A 23353-nucleotide genomic window follows, 5' to 3' on the forward strand; every position below is an offset into this window, starting at 1 on the left:
CAATATACAGCTGTACATTAGGTTTGATGTACTTACTTGGCCATCATGGGGTTACAGCTTTGATGTCAGTTTAGCTTTGGTCAATTTCACCTTCTCAAAGGGATAAAGGTCCCCCTCCCCCACTCTTCCCAGGATAGGATCTCTCAGTGCAATAGCAGCAGGGAGGGTCTGTGCTGAGAGTCTCTTCCTTTCACTGTAGAGTTGTCGGGCTGCTGAAGACCGCTCTGTAATATTTAAATGATCACGTATCTTCCTCCCTTTCATTAGGAAGGGAACATTCACCCCTCTCAGTAAAGAGGGAACGTCCGTGCAGTACGGTAGCAGTGAATCATGCTGCTGGAGCTAGGGGTCAAATAATGTTACTTTCCAGGCATTAGACAGACGGTGGGAATTAAAAGCTTTACCTGGAAACTGGTTCTCTATCCCCAAGCCTGCTTTTGTCTCCTGGCCCAATTAATACCTCTCACTATTTTTGTGTCTCTACCTACTGTATTGTTGGCTTGTCAGCATATGTGTAGGTCAGGTCTGCTACCTGATTATGTAGCAAGCCTAATCCACACTCAAAGAAGCACATGGCAAATCTGGTTGAGTACAGTACTCCAGTATAATCCTGTATGCTGTGGCCTGGAGATTCCAGCCTGCGTAAGTGTGGGCAAGGGAGTGAAATGCTAGGGAATGAGTTGGTTGGTAGGAAGAGTTTATTGTAAATAATCCTATACTTTAGTTTCCAGGTCATAAGGTCTGATCCTAAGCACATTAAGATCAATGAAAAGACTCCCATTGACTTCAACAGGCTTTGGATCAGTCCCATAGACTATAAAGCTATTAGGTTATCTAGGCAGTTTCCAGCAAGAGATTTTTCTAATACTTTGTCCAGCCCAGTTCTAAAGGCCCCCAGGACAGGGCTCCCATCTCTTCCTTCTGGAAGATAATCCCATAATTTAGTAGAGCTGGGACTAGTTAACCTAAACTTCCCTTTTCTAAATTTGATCCCACTCCTACTTCCACCCCCTTTGTAGAACCCTATCCTGACCTTGGTGCTGTTCATACCCTTCCAATCATGGTGGGTAGTGACAGTCCTATCATGCCTTAGGGCCTGATGCTGACAACCTCCTCTGAGTTTCTGAGCACCTGCTGCTGCACCTGGGAGCTTGGGAGTCCCCCATTTAGCCCCTGATCCTGGCTTTGCCAAGTTGGTTAGATTTCCAAGAATCATAAATTTAGTACTCTAGGTTACATGGAGATACAGGATGGCCTCTTGGTTAAGGTTAAACCAGGTTGGGCCAGTCATTCACCTCTGTGTGTCTGTTCCCCATTTGTAAAATCCTCCCTTTCTTGTCTATTTGGAAGGTAAGCTCTGTGACGAATCACTGAGAATAAGGGGGCATTAGTAGTACAAATAATGATTATTTGGGCTATATATATAATGAATGAGAGAATAGCTGCATTTTCTGGACATCAGGCCTAATTCTGTCTGAAGTCCAAAAGCAGCCCCTATGTTGCACTCAGAAATGGGCACTGGATAAATGAATACATACTGCCAGAATCAAGCCTAGAAGCAACTCCCCTTCCTGCTGTTTGTAATGTTCCTGTAGTTTGACCTTGTCTGTTTGGCCCCTAACCATAGGGTCGCTCAGTCTAAATCCCCTAAACACAAAGTATATATCTGAGGCTTCCATGTGGACAGTGACCGAAATGAAAATATTCTGAGTCTCACAGCAGTGCAGAAACAGCAGTTGCAGCCCAGGCTGTTGGGTAGGGCCCAAAGGGCAGCACTAATTTCTTTACGCTGAAACCACAAACCATCTCTGTGCAGCAAGCCAGAACAGCCTTGAAGAGGAACCCCCCCCCCCCCCCCCGAGAGCAGGAGATGGGGGTAAGGAGAGGATCGCCTGTTTTCATGTTCTGATATTCATCCCCAAAGCATCAGCTAGGTGGGAACAAGGGCAAGTTTGGTTGTTGCAGGCGAGGAATATGCTCAAACGTGTAGCAGGTCAGTTAGGCTTCGTGGGCGTGGTGTTTGCCCTGTGACTCCAGGACACTCATGAACGCTTCTCAACAGCTGCCTGAAAGCTGAATTGTTCGTTAGGCAAAAAGGTCGAGTCGTTTCACTAGGTTTCCAGGGCACCTACCCTGCAAAGCTTCTCTGAAGGCGCGTCTAGGAGCCCAAAAGGCCACTAGTGATCCCAGCCCAGGACCGGGAGCTGAGTGCTAGGCCTGCCTGGACCACACTCCCTCTGGGGCTTTGGGGGCGAAAAAGGGCTTCTCTGTCTCAGCTTCCCTGGCTGGACCCTTGGGCTGATCTGCGGTTTCTCTGCAAGGAAACCTAGTTTCCCTTCGGGCCTCCCTACCTTGCCCAGGTGCTGGGGGGACGCTCAGGGCAGGCTGGGGGCAAGAGGAGCGCGAAGGGTCCTTGCTCTCTGCTGCGGTGCGCTGCCCAAGACCCGCTCCGGAGCGGGGCTCCGTGTGAACGCTCCCCCCCGTTGGGCGCTGCAGCCCACCTGGGCCGAAGTCCCCCTGCGTCTTCACAGCCCCGCTCCCCCAGGCTGCAGGGGAAGGCGAGGCAGGACTGCTCCAGCCCGGGCACCAGCGGGCGGGCGGCCCCACCCCCCACCGGAGGAAGCCGCGAGCTCCGCTCCGCGCGGGAAGGGGCGATCCTCGCCCCCGCGCTGAGGCTGGCGCGTGGCTGCCCGTGTGGGGCAGGGGAGCGGGAGCCGGTGCCCTGCCCCTGGGGGGCGGGGCGCGGGGCGGGAGCGGCCCCGCCCGGGCACGGCGATGGGGGGGCCCCGAGCCGCACACCTGCCCCGGCCGCATTCCGGTGCAGCGCTTGGCGGCGAGCCGGTGACATCACCCGCGTGCCGCCCCCCCTCCTCGCCGCCCCCCCCGCCGCTTCGGAGCCGGCCCCCTCTCCCCCCGCGCGCGCACTGTCTGCCAGGGCGGCCGGCGGCAGCGGCGGTGCGCGGCGAGGCTGGCAGGGGCGAGAGCGCCCGCCCGAGCTGCCCCCGGGAGCCCGCCCGCCTCGCCTCTCCTCAGCCGCCGCCGCCGCCGGGGGGGCGCGTCCCGCCCGCAGCCGCCTGCATGACACTCCGCAAGGGGGAGAGAGCGACCATCAGCATCCAGGAGCACATGGCCATCGACGTCTGCCCCGGCCCCATCAAGCCCATCAAGCAGATCTCCGACTACTTCCCCCGCTTCCCGCGCGGCCTGCCCGCCGCCGCCAGCCGCCCCGCCAGCCGCCCGCCCCTCAGCCCCGCCGAGCCACCCCGCGAGGAGGACGAGGACGTGGACCGGCTCTTCGGGGCGTACGGCGCCAGCGGCCCCGCCGAGCAGCCGGCCCCGCGCCCGGCCGAGGAGGAGGCGGCGGACGCCGAGGGCTACGAGTCCGACGACTGCAGTAAGTTGCCAAGTCCCCCCCCCGGTCCCTGGCCGGAGCTCCCCGCCCCACGGCCCGGGTCTCCGAGCCCGCCCGCGGCGCTCCCCGGCCGGCCGGGCCCTGGGCTCGAAGCTCGCCTGGAGAGCCCGCCCCCCGGCAGCGCACGTAGGGCTGGAGGGGGGACCGCGCCTCCGGTCCCCTGGTCCCCGGCTGCAAAGAGCCACCAGTTGCCGCGGCTCTGCCTGGTCGGGGCGGGGGCTCCGCGGCTCAGCTCGCTGGGGGGTGTCGGGCTCTCCAGGCTCGCGGACCGGGGCTCTTTAAGGGGCCGCTGCCCAGCAAGTCTCCGGCCAACCCCCCTCGGGCAACTCCGGAGCGGGAGCCGCACGGGCTGAGCATGTTAAGTGTTTCCCTTGCAGAAGGCACCGTTTCGTTACATGCGGGTGTTTGCGGCTAGATTTAACCCCTCCCCACCCGCAGTGTCCTTCCCGCCCGCTGTTAGAGCCGTGGATGTCTGGCTGCGTTGAACAGGGTGGCTGGATCAGCAGCTGCCTGTAGTTAATGGAGAGGGGCCCGATCCTGTCAGGCGTTGACGCCTATGGGAGTTGAGGGTGCTTGGCTCCTTTCAGGCTCAAAGTTTGAAACAAGGAGATGACTAGGGAAGGAGACCAGTTAAGAGCCGACATTGCCCGGAGGTGCTGAGCCTCACTTGGAGGAAAAGAGGACCCCCCCAGGAAGCTACAGATGCTCTTTAGGGTCCTGCATTGAGAAGGGTGTAGTCTTCTCTTTGAGAAATGTCAGCCGTCTATTGTTGCTTCTATGCTTCCTTGCCAGTAGCTGGCTAAACTCAGGCTGCAGACGTGAGCCAGATCCTGATCACCCTGGAGTAACTCCCTTAAAGGCACTGTAGTTACCCTGGAAATTGTACAGCGACCTCTGAGATCAGAATCTGCCTAGTATGAATCCAGTGGTCCAAACTGCTGGCAAAGTGGCAGAATTTGGCCTTTGGTGACTCTGAGCAAGTGTGAACCCCAAACTACTCTTTTCTGTGTTCATGGCCTTGTAACCCGGGTTTGGTGACACATGCCCTCTGCTTGGGAGCTGTCTTGCTGAACCATTCCGATCTGCAAGTGATGGAAGTGCAATATTAAGCTGAGTTCCCAGCCAAACTGTTAATAACAACTTTAGCCGGATTTGGGTTATTTGCTACTCTAATAATTGGATCATCTTTGTTCATCCTGACAATAGAAATTGGAGCATTTAGTGGTGGGGGCAGAGATGCATGCAGAAGCAAAGTGCTAAGGGGCTCTGCATCTCTTTTCTTGGCTACTGGAAGATCAGCTGCTAGGATTTCAGGATGTTCGGCTTTGGGCTCTAAAACCCACTTCCCACCCCCCACTAAGTAGTCATTTGGAAGGACTAAGGGCGTCCTGGTCCTTCTCATTGACACCATGGAATCAATTAAACTGGTTTCCAGTGGGCCAGCTGGTGTTTGTCTTGTTGCAGCTAAAGTTAAAAATATGTTTCTTACAGTATAACAGGTGGCAGCAAAACTGCTGATGCTGGTTTGCCAGATGTGGTTATTTTTCCACTAGTAAAGATGCAAGAACTAATAAGCTCTTCCTGCTGGTGACAGAGCAGTTAATGCTTGGTGGTTATTTGTATGACAGCAGCACCTAACCGTCCCAACCGAGTTCGGGGCCGCATTGTGCTAGGCACTCTATATACACATAGTAAGGAACACCTCCTCCTTCTCAGAGTTTACAATCTAAATAGAAAAGACAGGTGAAGGAAGGATTATTATCCCTATTTTAGGGATTGGAAACTGAGGCACAGTGAGGTTGAGGGACTGGCCCAAGGTCCCACAGGAAGTCAGTGTCAGAGCTGGGATTTGGACACAGATCTCCTAGGTCTAAGTCCAGTACCTTAACCTCACATCTTCACTGACTGATGCATGAATCTGGAATGCCCTTGAACACCTAGATTAATGTCTTGGCATAGAAATAACAGTGATGATTTAGAAGTGTTGGTGCCTTTACTCCTGGAGCAGTAAGTGCTGTGAGCAAAGTGTCTGTGCAAGATACAATACAGGGACCTTCTGGGGTTCCAAAGGTCAGAACACTTCCTAGCTGACTGGACTCTCTACAGGCTTTTCCAGGGAAATAACATTACCACTGAGACAGCATCTCGCCAAGCCCTGGATGATCTGAGTGAAGAGACGTCAGGCATCATCTGCTCAGCCCAGAGGAGCAAGGTCACTGCCCCACATGGGCCTCAGTGTCAAAAGCTTCCCTCCTGGCTTGTGAGATTCCTTGCTGACCATGACAAAGCAATGCTAGTGATGCATCAGGTAGATACAGGCTGCTGATCACATCTTGCACTCAGCCTCTCTTGTTGAAATGCAAGTCTTGCCCTGCAGGAATGCTGCAGGAACTCAGGGAAACGTCTATTACTAGATATTATCTCCCACAGAGAGGATTCACAGAGCTCTCCCTATGGCTGCACTTCTCGCCTAGCTCCAAGGAGACACTCCCAGTGATGGGTAACAGCATTCAGCCTTCACTGGGGATGAACTGTGGGTATTGGCACAGCCTGGAGGGGAAGGATGATGGTGTGGATAAAGTCTGGTCAGGTGATGTGGCTCCAATTCTTGGCTTGGCCAGTGATTCACTGAGTGATTTTAGGCAAGTCGCGTCACCAATCCGTGCCTCAGTTTCCCTACCTGTAAAATGGGAATAATGAAATTTACCCACCCTTCAGGGGGTAGTAACTCCCTTCTGTTTGGAAGGCCCTTTGGGATTATCAGGCAGCCTTGTTCTGGAGTAGCCCAGAGTCTCCTTTCCAGCTCGGTTTACTTCTCTAGCCTGATGTTATTTCATCATCACCTTTCTTTTTTGCTCTTCTCAGTTTGACCGTTCCCCTTTGACACTGGGGTGTTTCCCAACCCTGCCCCCCAATAGTTCCAGAGGTAGCAGGAGGGGGATTGGAGATGGCAGGAGGTGGCCAAATGGACCAGCAAGCTGCCGCCCCCCACTGAGATCTCTGTTGAAGAATCAGTTCAGACAGAAGAGAGAAATGGAACAGACCTGTTCAGCCTTCTGGCCTGCCCCCCAACCCTGTCACCCATATAGGAATGTCTCCAGTGTGATCATAGAAAGAGACATTCTAGAAGGACCTGCCAGGTCCCCTCTGGTCCATTCTCTAGACAGTATGGGTTTGCTCCTTACAGTGGAGGTTCCAGCCCTCAGTCCAATCCCATTTTAAAACGCCATCAGTAATCTACTCTAACCTATCTCCTAGACACCCCCTTCAAACCATCTGCTTCTCTAGCAAGCAACTCCCCTCCTACCAGAGGAGTGCAGCCCTCAGGCAAACTCTTACTGAGGTTGGGGGAGTTTTTTGCCTGAGCAAGAAGGGAAGAAAGACTGAGTAAGGACTCCACTGGGGTTTCACCCCAGGAGGCAGAAGCCTTCAGTTACATCTTGTCTCCTTCCTAGAGATTCTTCTAAATTTCCAAAGGCTTAGAGAATGCAGGGAGAAAACCCGCTGTCTGTATCATTGCTTTTAAGAGCAGAACTGTGTGTTTAATTCTGGTGCTTTGCTAAATCAAAATCATAAGGAGCAAAGAGGAACGAGGATTCCTTCAAGGGAGTGATGCAGACACAAGGCTTAGGGGTGCAGAGAGAAACCACTGGGACTGGAATTTCCAGCTGCCGGAGATGGTGCATACCGGACGGGACCTGCTGCACTGGGTCTTCTCCACCAGGAGAGAGGGGCCCAAGGCTCAGCCTGGGCTTTGCCCTGACTGGCAGAGAGCAAGGAGGAATAGACCAGGGAGAGAGCCCCCAGAGGAGGGAGCAGACGCAGATTGCAGTGAAGGGGAATAGAACAGTGGCCTGGTTACAGCAGCTCTTCAGGGAGCTGTGGAAGATTTCGGAGGAGCTGAGGAAAACAACTCCAGTCCCCACAGACCAGCGAAGGAGAGGCAATAATCAGCCTGTTGAATGCCGGCTGCGAGAGCTGCAGTGAGCGAGCAGGCCTGGAGGGGCCCAGTGGAGCGGATAATGAGGGGGAAATGTCAGGAAGGCTCCGGGAGAGATGGGAGTAGCATGGAGCCAGCCCTTACCATCACATACACAATGGACATGCTGGTCAGGGCAGGGGGCACTTGCAAGGTCCTTTATCATACTATAATGACACTTGGTCCTTCTGCAATACCAGTTATCCCTGGATCACCAAGTACTTTGCAAACTGGGGTGAAAGAAGCCTCACAAACCACTGACAGGCAAGTGGGCATGATCCCTGGCTTACAGGTGGGGATGCTGAGAAACAGAGAAGGGAACAGCAAAGCCCAGACCATGTCTCCTGCCCCCTTGCCCTGTACTCTGGCCACAGGGAAAGGTTGATGCAAAGGCAGGAGAAGCCAGTGAAGTAGCTATGACTGAGGAATAAAGTCCCTGATGGATCAAAGGGGTGAAGCTAGAAAGTTAAGGCCAAAGGAGAAATCTCTCCCAATGGGGTAGTTCGTGGCACACCAGGCAAGCTGGAGGGAGGAATAGCACTAGACAATTATACTCTGAGGGCCACAGAATTATTATTATTTATTATTAATTGCGTTATTATAGCCTGTAGGAGCCCCAGTCATGGACGGACCATGACCCCATTTTGCAATGCTAGGGGCTGTACAAACACAGAACACACAGACGGTCTCTGCCCCAGACAGCTTACAATCTAAGTATAAGACAAGAGATGGAAACAGACAGGGAAGCAAAGGAAAACATTGAGACAACGTTGGTCAGCATGCTCAGCAGTGGTCTCAGCACACCAACAGCCTAACATTGTCAAGAAGTGGGCTTTAAGCCTCAAGTGCAAATGCTGATTGTCATCAGTGGCCCTTGAAATGTCTGTCAGCCTAGGGGTGGAAGGGAGCCCTGAACTAGGACTCAGACAAATTCGTTGGTTTTATCACTGCTCTGAGTTTCCCTGAGACCTTGGATAAGTCACTCCCCCTCCCTGTGCCTAAAGTGTTTTGTAGAGATAATGACACTTCCCAGATGAGCTTGTGCATGTTTAGGAGGTGCTGTGTCCCTCTCTCTCTGTGGGGTCTCAGTGCCAATGGAATATGCCGGATTTTTATTCCTGTACTCAGGTTGCTTGCTATACATGATTCAAAATCTGGCTGAGACTTTGAGACGTACTACCCTTTGTTCCATTGAGTTTGTTTTCATCAGATGGTTTTCATTGTTCATAATTGAGCTGCTAATGAGGTGTCAAAGCACTTATACCAACTGAGGAGAAGAGAGCGTTAGGGGGTGGTGACTGGAGGGGAGAAAAAAAAGCAAACACCCAAAAAATCACAGTTTGGGGCATTTTATCAGATCAGAAGTAATTGTAACATAATGGCTTTTTGACAGTGGGGAAGGAACTCATTATAGATTTATTGGAACATCATAGTTCTCTCATCTACTTCCCAGTAGCCTGCAACCTTCCAGTGAAACAAGTCTGTGTATTGCACCCATTACCATGGTGTCTGGGCACCAACATAAGTACAGAAAGCAAAATAGATTGAAAAACTGTCTTCTATGGTGTTTCCTTTATAATACACTGCAAAGAGTGCATGTACATGGATTTTATTATCAGTTATTAATTATTGCTATAGTATTTGCTGTTCTTAGGGAAATTATGCCAGATCATCTTTCAGGGCTGCATTCACATTGTTACAGCTGTTGCTCATGTTTCCTTTTGCTGCACAATCAGCTCGCTAGTCCAGAGTAATTGGTTATTCCCAGACGGTCTGTCAAACACTAATGATATCTTTGTTTACATATAAAGTAAGCCAATCTTAGCAGCATGGCGTCGTGTTTGGGGCATAGGGCTGGGAGCCAGGGAAACTGGGTTCTGTTTGTGACACCATCACTGACTGACTGTGAATTCTGGCAAGTCCCTTATCCTCTGCTGCAGTTCCCCACCTGTAAAACAAGCATGATAATACCTAGCTACCTTAGTAAAGTGCTTTGGGATCCTCTGATGAAAAGTGCCATATGAATGCAATATAGGTAGGCATTATAGGAACACTGTAACTCTCAGAATTGTTAAGGCAGGAGTCACCGGAGGGCACTGTTACACATACTTTAATAATTCTTTTTCACAGTGTGTGAGTGAGCTTTTAGTTTTTGAAGAAGTGCTGCGTTGTTGTTCATGATACGCTGGTCTTTGCCAGAGAGAAGCTGTGGCAGATACCGCAGAGTTTGCTCAGTACTTTATTTTTGAAGGCAGTTCTTGCGACGAGGTAGTTTCTTGGGAACATGGGCATTGGCAGGTGGGTTGAGATTTCTGAAAGAGGAGGCTGCTGATGCTACTTGTGCCTGCCTCTGTCTCATGGTGAGTGTGTATGTGTAATCGAAGGAAATTACATTTAGAATATACCCAAACTCCTCCGACAGGAAGCTGACCTGCAAGGCCCTGCAGAAGAATTTTGCTTCCACGCAGCTCAGCCATGATAGTGTTATAAATATCAGCTGTAGAAAATATTATTTCTAGCCCAGATCGCAGGCCTATCCTGATGTATTGCATCTTGTGACATCTGCTACAAGTGATTCACTGAGAGAGGTTTCTTAGGAAGACACTTATTTTGGGTGAAGAAAATCATTAAGCAGCCAAGTCATAATGAAGATATTAACTACCAGCTGTTTAAAGGTGGTGATAAGAACAAAAGTAGCAAGGGATGCAGAATCTACAGATGACATGGCAATGTTAGCAGACAACACAGAGTTGCTAACAAAGATGCTGAGAATAAGCAAGGGGGAGAGAAAACAGTTTGGAAATGATCAGGATATTTACATCCTCAAAGCAGCTCCTTAGCATATGTTGCTGCTGCTATTAATAACCTTTCATTTGTCTTTGCGATCCAGATTATGCAAAAAGAATATTTTTACTACACAAATTGCCATTGATTTCAACAGGTGTCTGGATAATATTATAGTAATTTTATTGACACTGTATCAAGTCCAACTTGCCAGCAGCCCATAAAGGCAATGGAAGTGTTTTATACACACAAGTGAGATGTTAAATCCAAGGTTTAAGTGCATTAAAGAGCTTGTGACCCTTTTTGCAAGTAGAGAGGTGTTAAACCTAGGGGGTTGGCCAGCTTCCAGCTTGAGTAATGAACCAATCAGACCTGGAAGTCCTCTTGCAGTTTCACTTGAGATATTTTACTGATTGAAAGGCATTTATATGGGATAAATATATGTCTTCTTTACTACTTACCCTGAGACATAGTGCAGTGTTGCTGCATATTGTTGAAAAGCTGCCATGTTCCACACAAGTGGTGGCTGCATTTCAGTGGTGGGGAATGTGATCTGTGTACATGTATAATGACAGGTTTCAGAGTAGCAGCTGTGTTAGTCTGTATTCGCAAAAAGAAGAGGAGGACTTGTGGCACCTTAGAGACTAACACATCTATTTGAGCATAAGCTTTTGTGAGCTACAGCTAACTTCATCGGATGCCTTGTGGCACCTCAGAGACTAACAAATAGCTCACGAAAGCTTATGCTCAAATAAATGTGTTAGTCTCTAAGGTGCCACAAGTCCTCCTCTTCTTTTTGTGTACATGTAGTTCACCAAGAGCTCCGGTACCCTTTGGGCTCAGAGCTTTTCTTTGGGAGTAGGGCATCGTTCCTTTCTGAGGTGTTTTTGCTGCAGTTTTCAGGGGGCACTTGTTGGCACTGTAGCTACTGTGAGAGGCGTTCAACAAAACAGCTCAGAGGTGAATGGATTTTGTCTAAGCTAATCAGACTCTTTCCTGGTAGAGAACTGTTAGGCTGGGACCAGGCTGGAATTCCCATCTGTCTGAGGTGCTTATTTGGCCCCCATTATCTTTGTGTCTGAGCACCTCACAATCTTTAATTCATTTCTCCTCACAACACCCCATAAGGTAGGGCAGTATTATTATCTCCAGTGTATAGAAGGGAACTGAGGCAGAGAGAGACTTGAGCCTGGTCCACACCTAAAACTTAGGTCGACCTAGCAATATCAGTCAGGGCTGTGGAAAAATTTACACCCTTTGTGATGTAGTTAAGTCAACCTAAACTGCACTGTAGATGCAGGTAGGTTGTTGAAAGAATTATTCCGTCAGCCTAGTTACCCCCTCTCAGAGGAGAAAAACCCCTTCCGTCGACATAGACATACCCTTGCCAAAGGTTGCTCAGGAAGTTTGTGGTGGGCAAGGACTTGAACCTGGGTCTCCTAAGTCACAGGCTAGTGCTTTAATCACTAGACTGTTCTTCCTCTCTACATACCAGCTACATCTTCTGTCCTGACATGTCCCCAGCTGTTTTACAGTCCGTGAGCCAAACTCAGCCCCCAGAGAAACCAGGTGCTATTACCATGTAAGACTGTGGGAGTTGCCTCCACTTACACCAGGGTTGAATTTGCCCCAGGACATCTTCTGTGTGAGCTAAGGGTGGCATGTAGGAAAGCTTGATGTTATCTGCCTCCACAAAGCGGCAGGGGTCGGGGATCAATCTAGCTTGTGTTCTGTCTCCCCAGTCCTCCTCCTGAGACCCTAGGAGGGGAGACTCAGGTAGGATCTCCGGGGGCAGTCTGCACACAATGCTCACGTCTGTCCAGGTGTCCATCTTCGTCCTCCTTGCTGCAGTGAAGATCTGAGCACAGGCCTGCCACAGAAAGGAACCATTTTGCCAGTAGCCTCAAGCAGTTCAGGCTAATGAGTGGACCATGTGGAATCATCTTAATAATAGGCCTAATTTTGAGTGGGCTGGCACTTCCCACCCCCTGCAGTGTGCCATTTGTTAACCTTTTCATCCCATCTCCTTCAGAGCAGGCTGTGTAGGAGATCAACACTCCAGACAAGCTCCTTTCCAAGGCAATTGTTAGTAGCAAAATAGGCAGCCATGGATCAGAAGGGATTCTGTAACCAAACTTGCTGACTGGAGATAATCATCTCCCAAGCCATGGATTTTACTCCCATTGGCCATGAGCCAAAGCAGAGTGGATAAAAATCAATGATTTTTAAAAAAATCGAATTTTTTTATTTAAATCGGATTTTTTTGGTTAAAATGCTTTTTGAGGAAAAAACCTATCTAAAGATAGTTTTAATTAAGGTAAATTGTAGCTCAAAGATGTCTCATCATGGAATAGGGATTATAAATTCTAATTCTATAGTATGAGACAATATATTCATGTAATGTTTAAGAAAAGCTTTGTAAATGCGTTCCAATAGTTCATGGATTAGGGACCCAATCTTATGGGGTTCCAGGGGCTTCTGTATAGTTTATTTAGGTTAATCTTTCTATCTACCCAATGGAACTCAGTGCTAAGACTAGAAGATACCATCAGAGATGCTTAGTTTTGCAGTTCTCAAACTGTGGAGTTGTGTCTCCAGAGATAACATGCTTGTTAACAGCAAAAATGTTTTAAAATAAATAAATAAATATATAGCGGTGAGAAATAACAGACCACAACCTCAAAGTGTCCCTCTGCAAATTTGTGTACACAGAGTCCATCCCTTACCTCGCTCTAAAAGTGCAAAGTTTCAAAAAGTTCAATGAATAGAAGATTGTTGGGGGTGGAATAGATCTGGACAAGGAGAAGAAGTCTGGAGATAAATGTGAGACGGGAGGGACAGGCAGTAGAAACAAAAGTGAAACTGTTTGAGCAGCATATTCCAGAAGTCTTGAGGTCTTTCTGAGTGTAGCCTTCATTGATTTGAGATCTACCATACCATTCTCTCACTAGACCCCAGTTTGGGTCTCATCTATCTCTGAGTTGTGAAGAATATGTATTAAGGTTATAACAATCAACGAGAATGCACTTTTATGTAGAAATCCATAATTAAATAGTCTTCCTGACTAGTGATTTAAATCATGATTTAAATCAAATCCACCCTGAGCCAAAGGCTACTGGAGTCAATGGAAGATTCTTGCCAACTTCAAGAAGCTTTCAGGCAGGCCCAGGTAATGCAGCTTCCTCCTTTCCCCCTTCTCAGCTTTTTGCACGTGCTCCTGGGCACAGCATCTTCGTTAAGCATGCCTGCAGCGATGGCATGGGTGATCATTAAGGATAGTGCTGTATTTTATTAGTCCACCAAAAATAGCTATTAAATTGCATCTGTGTACAGTGAGACCACTACTGCGCTGCCAGCAAGAGACTTCCCAAGGATATGGTCTTCCAAAATGTGTCATAGGTCCAGTGCTGAAAAGCAAAATGCCCAGGGTAGCAGGATGTGCGCACAGGAAGGAGAGTCACAGTTGTGACTGCAGCTGCCTGTTGACCCTGAAGAGAGCTGGAGTTAATGGGAGTTGAGGGCACTGCAGGAACAGGCCCTATGGGCTGCCAGGTGCTGAGTGTCCTCAACTCTCATTTGGCTTGTAGAGACTGAATTTCCACAGGCAGCTCCTGGAAGACCAGTCACTTGGTTTTGGTTTGTATGAGCTTGTAGCTATCAAAGATTTCCTCCTCCCTACATTTCTGCAGGATAATTTTCTGTCCTTTGCAGTTATTCTCTTGTTGCTCAGCAGTCAAACGCCATGGAAGGTAGGGCTTTAAAAGCATCTCCTCTCAGTGTGGCTCTTAATGCTGAGAAGAGGTCAGTGACCCCTGTGCATGGTGGTGAGCCTCTCCTCTGGCCCCTTAGTACAACAGCAGTGCTGCTTCTGTGTTGGTGAGTCATATTGCATGTGTGCAGGGACCTCCTCTTACCAGCCGCTCCATGACTGATCTGTTCACTCATCGCTCAGATATTCCAAAGCCCAAGTGCTTGCTAAGTTCTTCATCTTTATATTTAACACTAAAGGCAATATTTTTGGTTGTTAATTGCAATGCTGAATTTCATTAAAAAAAGAGAGCGAGAGAGAGAGATTTGAAGGCCATTTCTAAATTGAAATTGCTGAAAGTGTAATTGCTCATGACATCAGGGACCATTTAGTACTGTAAAACATAATTGCATCTCTGAACTGTTCCGAGGAGATAAGTGAACGCTCCTAGTTTGAGAAGATAGAAGACCTATGAGCACTCCATCATCTGGCTACACAAAGAATGGGCTCAGCAGGCGGGAGCCCGTCAGAGGTTCGACACTATCTTGGTCCGTAACCTCTGGAAAATGGAGAAGTAGTCATTAAGCCTGTAGGCTTAAGCTTTTTGGGGGAAAACAAACAAACAAAAATCTTCTGAGAAGGTGGAAGCTTGAAGAGTTTTGTTACTTTCTCACTCCTGATTCCACTGAAGTCAACAGAAAAACGTCCTTTGTGGCTGAAAGGAGTAGAATCCGTTCCCACAGGCAGGAAAGGACCCCTGCCTTGTGCGGTAAATGCTGCTCTCTCCTGTTTGTTTGAAGGCATGCACTGTCTGAATTGAAATGTTTTCTCCTGTGTCCCAGAGAGCCTGTAGCCAGCCCACCTTGGGCTCTGACCTTACCAGAGCTCACCAGCTCAGTGGAGTAAACCAGGGGCAATCCAGGGATGGGAGACTTGCATGGAAAAATCAGGTGTTGCAGCAAGGGGAGGTTGGTAATCCAGTGGAGGGTCCTGTCCTCTGAATCCATGCTGAACCCATTCCCAAGGATAGTGCTAGCATGCCTCTTGGATAGTCTGAAGGGCAGGATTTTCAAAAGCAAGCAGTTTCAGCCTAACTCTTCCCCCCCTACTGCCCCCCATTTGGAGTCAATGCTAAAACTCACATTGACTTCAACAGGAGCAGTTAGACCAATGATAAGTCCCACCTTAAAGCCCTGACTGCTTATGGTCATCGAGGTCTAGAGGTGTTGTGGGCACACTCCACACCTTGCAGGATCTGTCCCCAGAAGTCCTTTGAAACTTTTCACCAAGGTAGACATGTTAGTTGCAGTGTCATATGCAAACTGTTCTCGCTCCCTAGTAGCTTCAGCTCCCTTACCCACCACGGACCCGCAGCAAGTGCTGTGAGACCATGCAGCGGTCACTTTTGGGCTGGAGAGATCTCCCTGTATACTTTAGTCTGGAAAGGGCCTGGGGTTCCTGTCTGGATGAGAAGCTCTATAGATGTAGAGGGTGTTACTGTTCTGACTGTAATCACAGCTGCTGTGGAGAAAGCAGTCAGCTCTTCCGTCATCCCTAGTAAACTGCTGGGCTGGATTACACAGTGTAACTCCATTAACTCCCATGGATTTATTCCTGATTTACACCAGTGCAAGCCGGGGCGAATCAGGCTTTGCAGCTATAAAAAAAACCCTGTGGATGTGCAACAGATACACGAATGCACCTACATGTCAGCTCGCAGCATGCAGTTGATTCAGAATGTAGCATTATCTCACCCCCCAAAAGCCCTTGACGAGCTGTAATTAGATTACAAACGGAGGCAAGAGCGCCTGAGCCTCTACCTGCTGAAGAGATCTTGGGTAATACTTGGCTGAAATTGCAGTAAATTATCTCCATTCCTTCTGAGGAGTCATGTACTGACATTTGCATGGGGCTCTAAATTCACAGCTTTACTTGTTGCTTTTCGGGGCCTTAAAAATTAGTTCCAATGCGGGGAGGAATTAAAGCAGCAGCAGAACAGGGACCTATCTTTTATAGTGCATTTTAAAAACCCAGTTTCTGAAGAAGGTTACTGAACCTGTGCTTTCTCTGAGGGTGAGCTAATCCAGCCAATCCCCTGGCAGTCTTTTCATGGCTCCTCTGATCTGCCTGGCACAAAATCCATGAGCAGATTATTTTGGGAGCAGTATTGCTGATAAGTATAGGGACTTAAAGCTTACAGACTCCCTTGTAATTAGTTCTATAGCATTTTTTGGTACACACCTCCCTTCTCTCCACCACACAACCTTGTGGGTTTTTTCCCCAATAATCGTTAGTCCCTGAAATGTAAAACTTAATAGGAATGGCAGGGGGGAACCCCTCTCAAGTCATAAATTCCTTCCCCTTTAGTTGGAGTAAGACTGTTCCTACAATTGCTTTGCTAAGTTTGGTCCAGTTATCCAAACAATAGGGCTTTGTCCGCATCCCACCAGGGAACTATTCCACAGCTGAATAGATCTCACCATCAGGAACGTTTCACCTTTGCTGAATAGCCTCCCATTTGAGGGGAGATATAGCTCAGTGGTTTGAGCATTGGCCTGCTAAACCCAGGGTTGTGAGTTCAATCCTTGAGGGGGCAATTTGGGGCAAAAAAACTGGGGATTGGTCCTGCTTTGAGCAGGGGGTTGGACTAGATGACCTCCTGAGGTCCCTTCCAACCCTGATATTCTATGACATAATGTCAGCACCTTGCACTGGGCTAAATAATTCTTCTTCCTTTGTGTCATGGACACCCTGCAGATAGTCTGAGATGGTTCTAATATCCTCCTGCTGGTTGCTGCTTAAGCCAAGTAACACCTGTGCAAGTTCTTTCCATCTTTCCTAGGCAGTCAAGCCCTGTAGCCCTTTAATTGTTTCATTTGCTCTTCTCTGAATTCCCTCGTCTCTCTGGTAATGAGATGCCCAGAACCAAACCCAGTATGATGCCTATCCATGTCCAGCTGCATGGCCAAGGTTAGCCAGTCAGTTCTGCCCTACGCGGTCCTGGTTAGCTGCTGTTTATCCTCGAGAAGGTTGAACCACGATGCCGCCAGTTGAGCATGTAAAACATTTTGTTTGCATTGTTGTTGTCGTGTTGGTCCCAGGGTATCAGAGACAGAAGGTGGTGGGTGAGGTAATACCTTTTATTGGACCAACTTCTGTTGGTGAAAGAGACAAGCTTTGGTGCTGCACTGAGTTCTTCTTTGGCATTATACAGCAAGAGGGCACCTGACTTATATTGCAAGGGAAGCATTTTGGTCCCAAGATGATAGAGGGCCTGTTTAATGTCTAGACTGAGGTGGGTCAGAATGGTTGTCCCTTTCCCTTGGGATGCTCAAGATCCAAATCTCAATTCTGTGGCAATCTCTAGCTTTAATTGATTCTGGCAATATTCCAGCGCCCTTGCACCTTTCTGACCTGTTGGTCAGTGAAAGCTGTCTGAAAGAGCCCATGCATTCTATCATCCCTTATAAACTGAGGCCCTAATAGTTTAGGAGACAAATAGAGATTTATCGTTGTACTTGCCTGTTATTCAGAGGGTATAAATAGAAGCCGCCTGCCTCAGCCTCTCAGTCACCCAGCGTGCTGATAGGAAATGCCAGCAGTAAACAGTTTATCTGGACTTTGCCAGTAATAGCCATACAAACTGCCACTCCTTGACACCTCATTGGCTGGTAGGTTCCAAAATAGATGAGAGGTATCTCAAGGCCAGGTTCCGAGATGCATCAGCATTTTATTCCACCCTGTAAATTATTTTGTGGCCTGTTGAATTAATCCTAATGTCCAAGGACTGGCAATAAAAGAGACCACGTTCCTGTACACATCAGATTTATCTCCCTTTTAAATCCTGTGTTAAATGCCAAACTTGGCTAGCACCTTCCCATCAATCTTTCATAGTTTATAGATGGAAAAAGGATCAAAACCTGCTAATGAGTTCAGGTCTCCTAATGGTTATTTTATCGTAGGAGCAGAATTATAATGTAATAATGTATCCTGGCTATTGTCTTGAGATTTCTATGTGCAGTTTTATAATTCCTTATGGAGGCCTGTTTTGTTTTATTTTAATTTTTTTTATTTGCAATCTGTATGATTAAAGGTCAGTGCCAGGAATAGCCCAGAACTTTTTCTAAAATATGTCTAGTAAGCAGTATTTCCGGTCTAATGCTGTCCTTTCATCTTTGAGAAACTTGCTTCTCAAAAGCACCATCCTAGTTTTCAACTCAAATGTGACGTTTGGTAAGAATCGGGGGGCGGAAAATAACAAAGCAAGCAAGAATTCTGCTTAGCTTCATTAACGGCCCCATTCAAAGCCTACATAGCCATTGGGAGTCTTTCCATTAGAGTTGATAAGCTTTGGACTCTAATTCTGTCCTCTAATAGAGGAATCCTGCTGCAGGTCCTGATATATGAAGGCCCATCACTTAAAGGTGACTTGAAAAAAAGGGGTGGAAGTACTGAGGTTGAGTGCACGTTGTGGATTACCTGCTGCTTGTCTGTGGTATAGGTATTTTGGCTGTGAATGTTTGCACCATCTGCTTCCATTGCTGGGTTGGGGATATTATATTCCCTCAAGTGCATTTGCGGTCTCTTGGCTTTGAATAGTTTGAATGCAGAGGCATCTCAATTGCATTCTCTCGCTTGAGATCTAAATTTGATGGCATCTTCTAAGTCCTTATCAGAAATGCCAGCTATGATTTTATCCCAAATGTGCTCACTTTTACTGGCCTCAAATTCCCAGTGTTCCTCTTACTCCTAATAGACTTCTAACACATGCTTTGACTGGTTCTCCGGGCTCTGTACTGCACTGGTGAAAGTCCTTTCCTGGATGACGGTATGTTTCGGCTGACAAAGCAACCATCAGACTTCCTAAGGACTGTGTCTCAGTCCCTCAGATGTGTTTGTTCCTCCAGCACATAAGTGCTGAAAACATACTCAGCTTCTCTATACAATGTATAAATGAGAGAGCTCACCTGGAAGCCACCTTTCTCTCTTCTGAGCTTGATGGTCACCTGAAAGCATGTGTCACGCTGCTTCCATTCTGGCCATTCTGCGAGTCTGGTAAAGTTTAGATGCTCCAGCTCAACAAATTTAGGCATCTTGTTTACAGTCATGAACACTCAGTCTTTCACAGGTTTACTTCTGGCACCAGGTCCTGATATATGGAATCCACATGTTTTCTGAAACAGTAGGTATTTATTAAAAAAAACAGCTACAGACACAATCAAACAGATACCCCCATAGCTTGAGTTCCAGCTTTTTCTCCTTTGTTTACCACACCCTGCTTGGAACTCTGTACAGCACACAGAGACCTCTAGTGGCTGAATAATATACTGCAAATAAACATATAGAACTGTCATCCTATCCACTATAAAGCTCTTTTCTCAGAAATATGCCATTATAATTTTCTGCCAGGTGGGTTGCTGAGGGTGGAGGCATTAGGGAGTCTTTCACAGAGTCCTTCTCATGTGCACCTTTTAGAGCTGTACAGTCAAACCCTTTCATGGGAATGGTCTGCATACAGGGGGTAGGGTCTGGATCCTCAGCGTCACGTTCTGACCTAGAGAGGGGAGTTTGACTTTTACCCCTCTGCACTCCCAAAATGTGGGGGCTGTGCTCCAGTCTGAGCCCCTCTCTAGATGAAGACTGATGTGTTATTCCAGACTTTGTGCTGTTACCCTCATAGAAACCCCAGTAAAAAGGGGAAAATAGCCATCCAAAGACTAAACACATGCCTCATGGAGGGTCCTTTAAATTAATTACTCCAAAATGCTTTGGGGTCAGGCATATAAAATTCAGTAATTTCCTGTGGGTATACTAGCTCTTTGTGTCTTGTCATGTGAGACAAGATGATAATGCATTTGCGCTCCTCTGTTAAGAGCCCAAAACAAATACAGCTGGATGTCACCCGATAGACCTATTGCCACAGCCAGTGAAACAGGATAACTATCTTTAATCTTCCAGGAACTTCTTTATGGTGGGTCCTTTTTTTTTCTCCCCTTCCAACAAAGAGGATGCTGTATACATGAGAGTTCTGGAAAGTGAGGCTGGCTGTGTGGACTGCTCCAGACCTTTAACTTTGAGTCGCTGGGTAAAGGAGGCTTTGCAGTGAGTGGAAAGGGCTGTGGGAACCCCAGAGGAAACAACTGATTCAGCACCTGATATCAGGGAAGCTGAGCTAGAGAAATTGGGTATGGATGGGGAAGGAACACACAGACAGCTGATGCTAATAAGGTGAGCGGTATCTTGTGAATGCTTAAATACGTTAGGTGGAGCAGGTGAGCTGGATCTGTCGGGATGAATGATTCTCACAGAAGGCAGAGAACTAGTGTAGTCCAGTGGGTGGCGTACTGGGTTGGCAGAGGGGAGACGTGGGTTCTATTCCCAGCTCCACCACTTACCTGCTGCATCCTGGGGCATGTCATTTCAACTCCCTTTGCCGCTGTTTCCCCTTCCACTCTTAGCCTGGCTTGTCTGTGTACGCTGTCAGCTCTTCCTGGGTGTCTGGGCAGCCCAATGGGATGCAGCTCTCAGCTGAGGCCTCTAATAGCTGTTCAATCTGAATGATAACATTTGTAGAGCAAAAGCTGTTTCTAGATTGGCATCTGTGCTCTGACATGGTGATTGTTAACAATGGGGGAGTCTTAAAGCCACTAAAGTCAATGGAAGGACTCCCAGTGACTCCAGTGAGAGCTAGATCAGGCCCTAAAAGGTTCAGAGTCTGAGGATGATCTGCAGGCCTGTTTGACCTGTAACAGAGGTGCCAATATGGACAGCTGCCTGCCAAGAACTGTGCGGAGACCTCTGACCAGCCTTGAGATAAAAGGTTCCCTATCCCATTGTCAATCACCACATAAGAGTTTGACTTTTAAGGCCAGTCGCTTAGCTTGAGGTTCCGCTCAAGCACATTAGTAAGGTGATAATACCTATCTCTCATCTTCACCCAGCTTTTCATCTGTAGCTCTCAGAGCCCTTTACAAAAGAGGCTAGTATTATTAGCCCCATTTTACAGATGGGGAAACTGAGAGGTGAAGTGACTTGCCCAAGATCTCGCAGCGGCAGAGCAGAATAGAACCCAAGTCTCTGATTCCCAGTCCAGTGCTCTGTCCACTAGGTCATGCTGCCGCCTCTTAGAACTAACTGTATGGTGCAAAGGTGCTATAGGATGTAGACTGCAACTTGTCTGCAGACAACCTTTATGGAACAGTAGTGCTGAATGGATACAAACAAAAGTTTCAGGCCCTCTCGGCAGAAAGTGCTGATCTCAGTAGTCATGATAAAGAGGAGGCCAGATTCTTCCACCAAGGAGATAGGCTGCAGTTCTCGGCATGCTTCACTTGTTCATTAAAAGAAACGCAGAAACATATGAGCATCTGCTTCAGTGTTTTGGTTCCTTTAAATTTTGTCTGCCTTGCTGGAACTAGGATTTCTGTGCTCCAGCAGCACCTGAGGGTGAAGAGTCATTTCTGGGAGGATGATTGGTTTGTTCATTTCCTGGCCAAATTCCGGTTTCAAGCCAAGCCTGTAATTTGTTTTTTAGATTACAGAATCAATCAGGCTAAAAGTTCCCTTCATGAGATTAAACTATTCTAGCTGAACTCAGGACAATTAGAATTCAGGGATCTCGGCAAATGAATGATTAAGGGGCCTTCTCAGCAAACACATGGAAATAAGCAAACTCCAATTCTGGGAGATTTCTTCAACACCTAAGGTGACCTGAAGACTTGTGAAGTTCGGCTGACTCAGCTTTAGCAGATGGGATAGTTGGCATTAGAAAATGGGAGCTATGTGTCTCAATCTGCTGCTGGGACGCGTGTTTGTCATGGAGGATTCAACTAATTATAGCCACAGCTTGGAGGGCTGTGCAAGACTTGGATGGAGCCCACCGTTTTCTGGCGTCTGAATAATAATGATCTTACGTCTCTATAACTCCTCATCTCCAGGATCCCAACATGCTTTACAAACTATAAGTAGAAATCGCTTACCTGCTCCTGAAGTGCAGCCACCAGTAGTTGGCAGCGTCGCAATGTATGATATAGGAAGTTAAACGCTCTAGATAATAACTAGACTCTGTGGGCCAAATTCAGAAATAATGTGCAAGGTGATGTAATCTAGCCCTCCTCCTGCTTTAATTTACATCTACGAGCTCTCTGTTGTATGTTATACTGATTTAGGGCTCTTCTGCAGTAACAGTTCCAGACTAACTCCCTGCATGGATACAGTATTCTGGAATAAAAGTGGATTTGGAAGCACACTAATTATTCTGCAATAAGTTGTGGCTATAATTAGCTGAATCCTTCATGGTAAACGGGCACCCCTGCAGCAAACTGAGAGACATAGCTCCCATTTTCCACTGCAAACTAGCCCAGTTGCTAATGCTGAGTCAGCAGAACTTGACAAGTTTTCATTTTAATGTAGGGGTCTGTCGTGGGCATGCTACTGTTCTATATTTTCATTAGGGACTTGGATAAAAGCATGGAGAGTATGCTTATAAAACTTGCAGGTGACACCAACCTGGGAGTGGTTGCTAGCATTTCGGAGGACAGGATTAGAACTCAAAATGACCGTAATAAATTGGAGAATTGGCCTGAAAGCAACAAGATTAAATTCAGTAAAGACAAGTACAAAGTACTACACTTAGGAAGGAAAAAATCAAACACACAGCTACAAAATGGGAAATAACTGGCTAGATGAAAAAGATCTGGGGGTCACAAATTAAATGAGAGTCAGCAATGTGATGCAGTTCCGAAAAAGGCTAATATCATTCCAGGGTGTATTATTATGGATGTCATATGTAAGACACAGGAAGTAATTGTCCCATTCTACTCAGCACAGGTAAGGCCTCAGTTGGAGAACTGTGTCTGGGCACTACTCTTTAAAAAAGATGTGGACAAATTAGAGAGAGTCCAGAGCAGAGCAGCAAAAATGGTAAAAGGTTTAGAAAACTTGACCTATGAGGAAAGTTTTAAAAACCTGGGCATGTTTAGTCTACAGAAAAGAAGACTGAGGAAGGGGACCTGTTAAGTCTTCAAGTATGTTAAGGGCTGTTATAAAGAGGACTGTGGTCAATTGGTCTCCATGTCCATTAAAGTAAGTAACGGATAAGAAGTAATGGTATTAATCCCCAGCAAGGGAGTTTTAGGTTAGATATTAGGAAAAACTTTCTAACTATAAGGATCATTAAGCTCTGGAATAGGCTTTCAGGGACGTGTGGAATCCCTGTCATTGAAGATTTTTAAAAACAGGTTATATAAATACCTGTCAGGATGGTTTAGGTATACTTGGTCCTGCCTCACTGCAAGGGGCTGGACGAGATGACCCCTTGAAGTCCCTTCTAGCTCAATATTTATATGGTTAGAATCATGTAACTGATTCTCTGAATAAAGTCACTTTTATTGCAGAATGGAGTGTCCACATAAAGAGCTATTCTGGAATC

General features: G+C 47.4%; 1 protein-coding gene across 1 annotated transcript in view; it reads left to right on the forward strand.

Moving 5' to 3' along the window:
• Positions 1–2954: 2954 nt before the first annotated feature.
• Positions 2955–23353, forward strand: part of DOC2B (double C2 domain beta) — a 126394-nt gene continuing 105995 nt past the window's right edge. The window contains exon 1 of the mRNA XM_037880618.2: positions 2955–3394. Within this exon, the coding sequence (XP_037736546.1) occupies positions 3079–3394 (316 nt within the window). The 5' untranslated portion in view covers positions 2955–3078. The remainder of the gene's footprint in view (positions 3395–23353) is intronic.

This window comes from Chelonia mydas, chromosome 17 (genome assembly GCF_015237465.2).
Source record: "Chelonia mydas isolate rCheMyd1 chromosome 17, rCheMyd1.pri.v2, whole genome shotgun sequence".
Taxonomy (NCBI): domain Eukaryota; kingdom Metazoa; phylum Chordata; order Testudines; family Cheloniidae; genus Chelonia; species Chelonia mydas.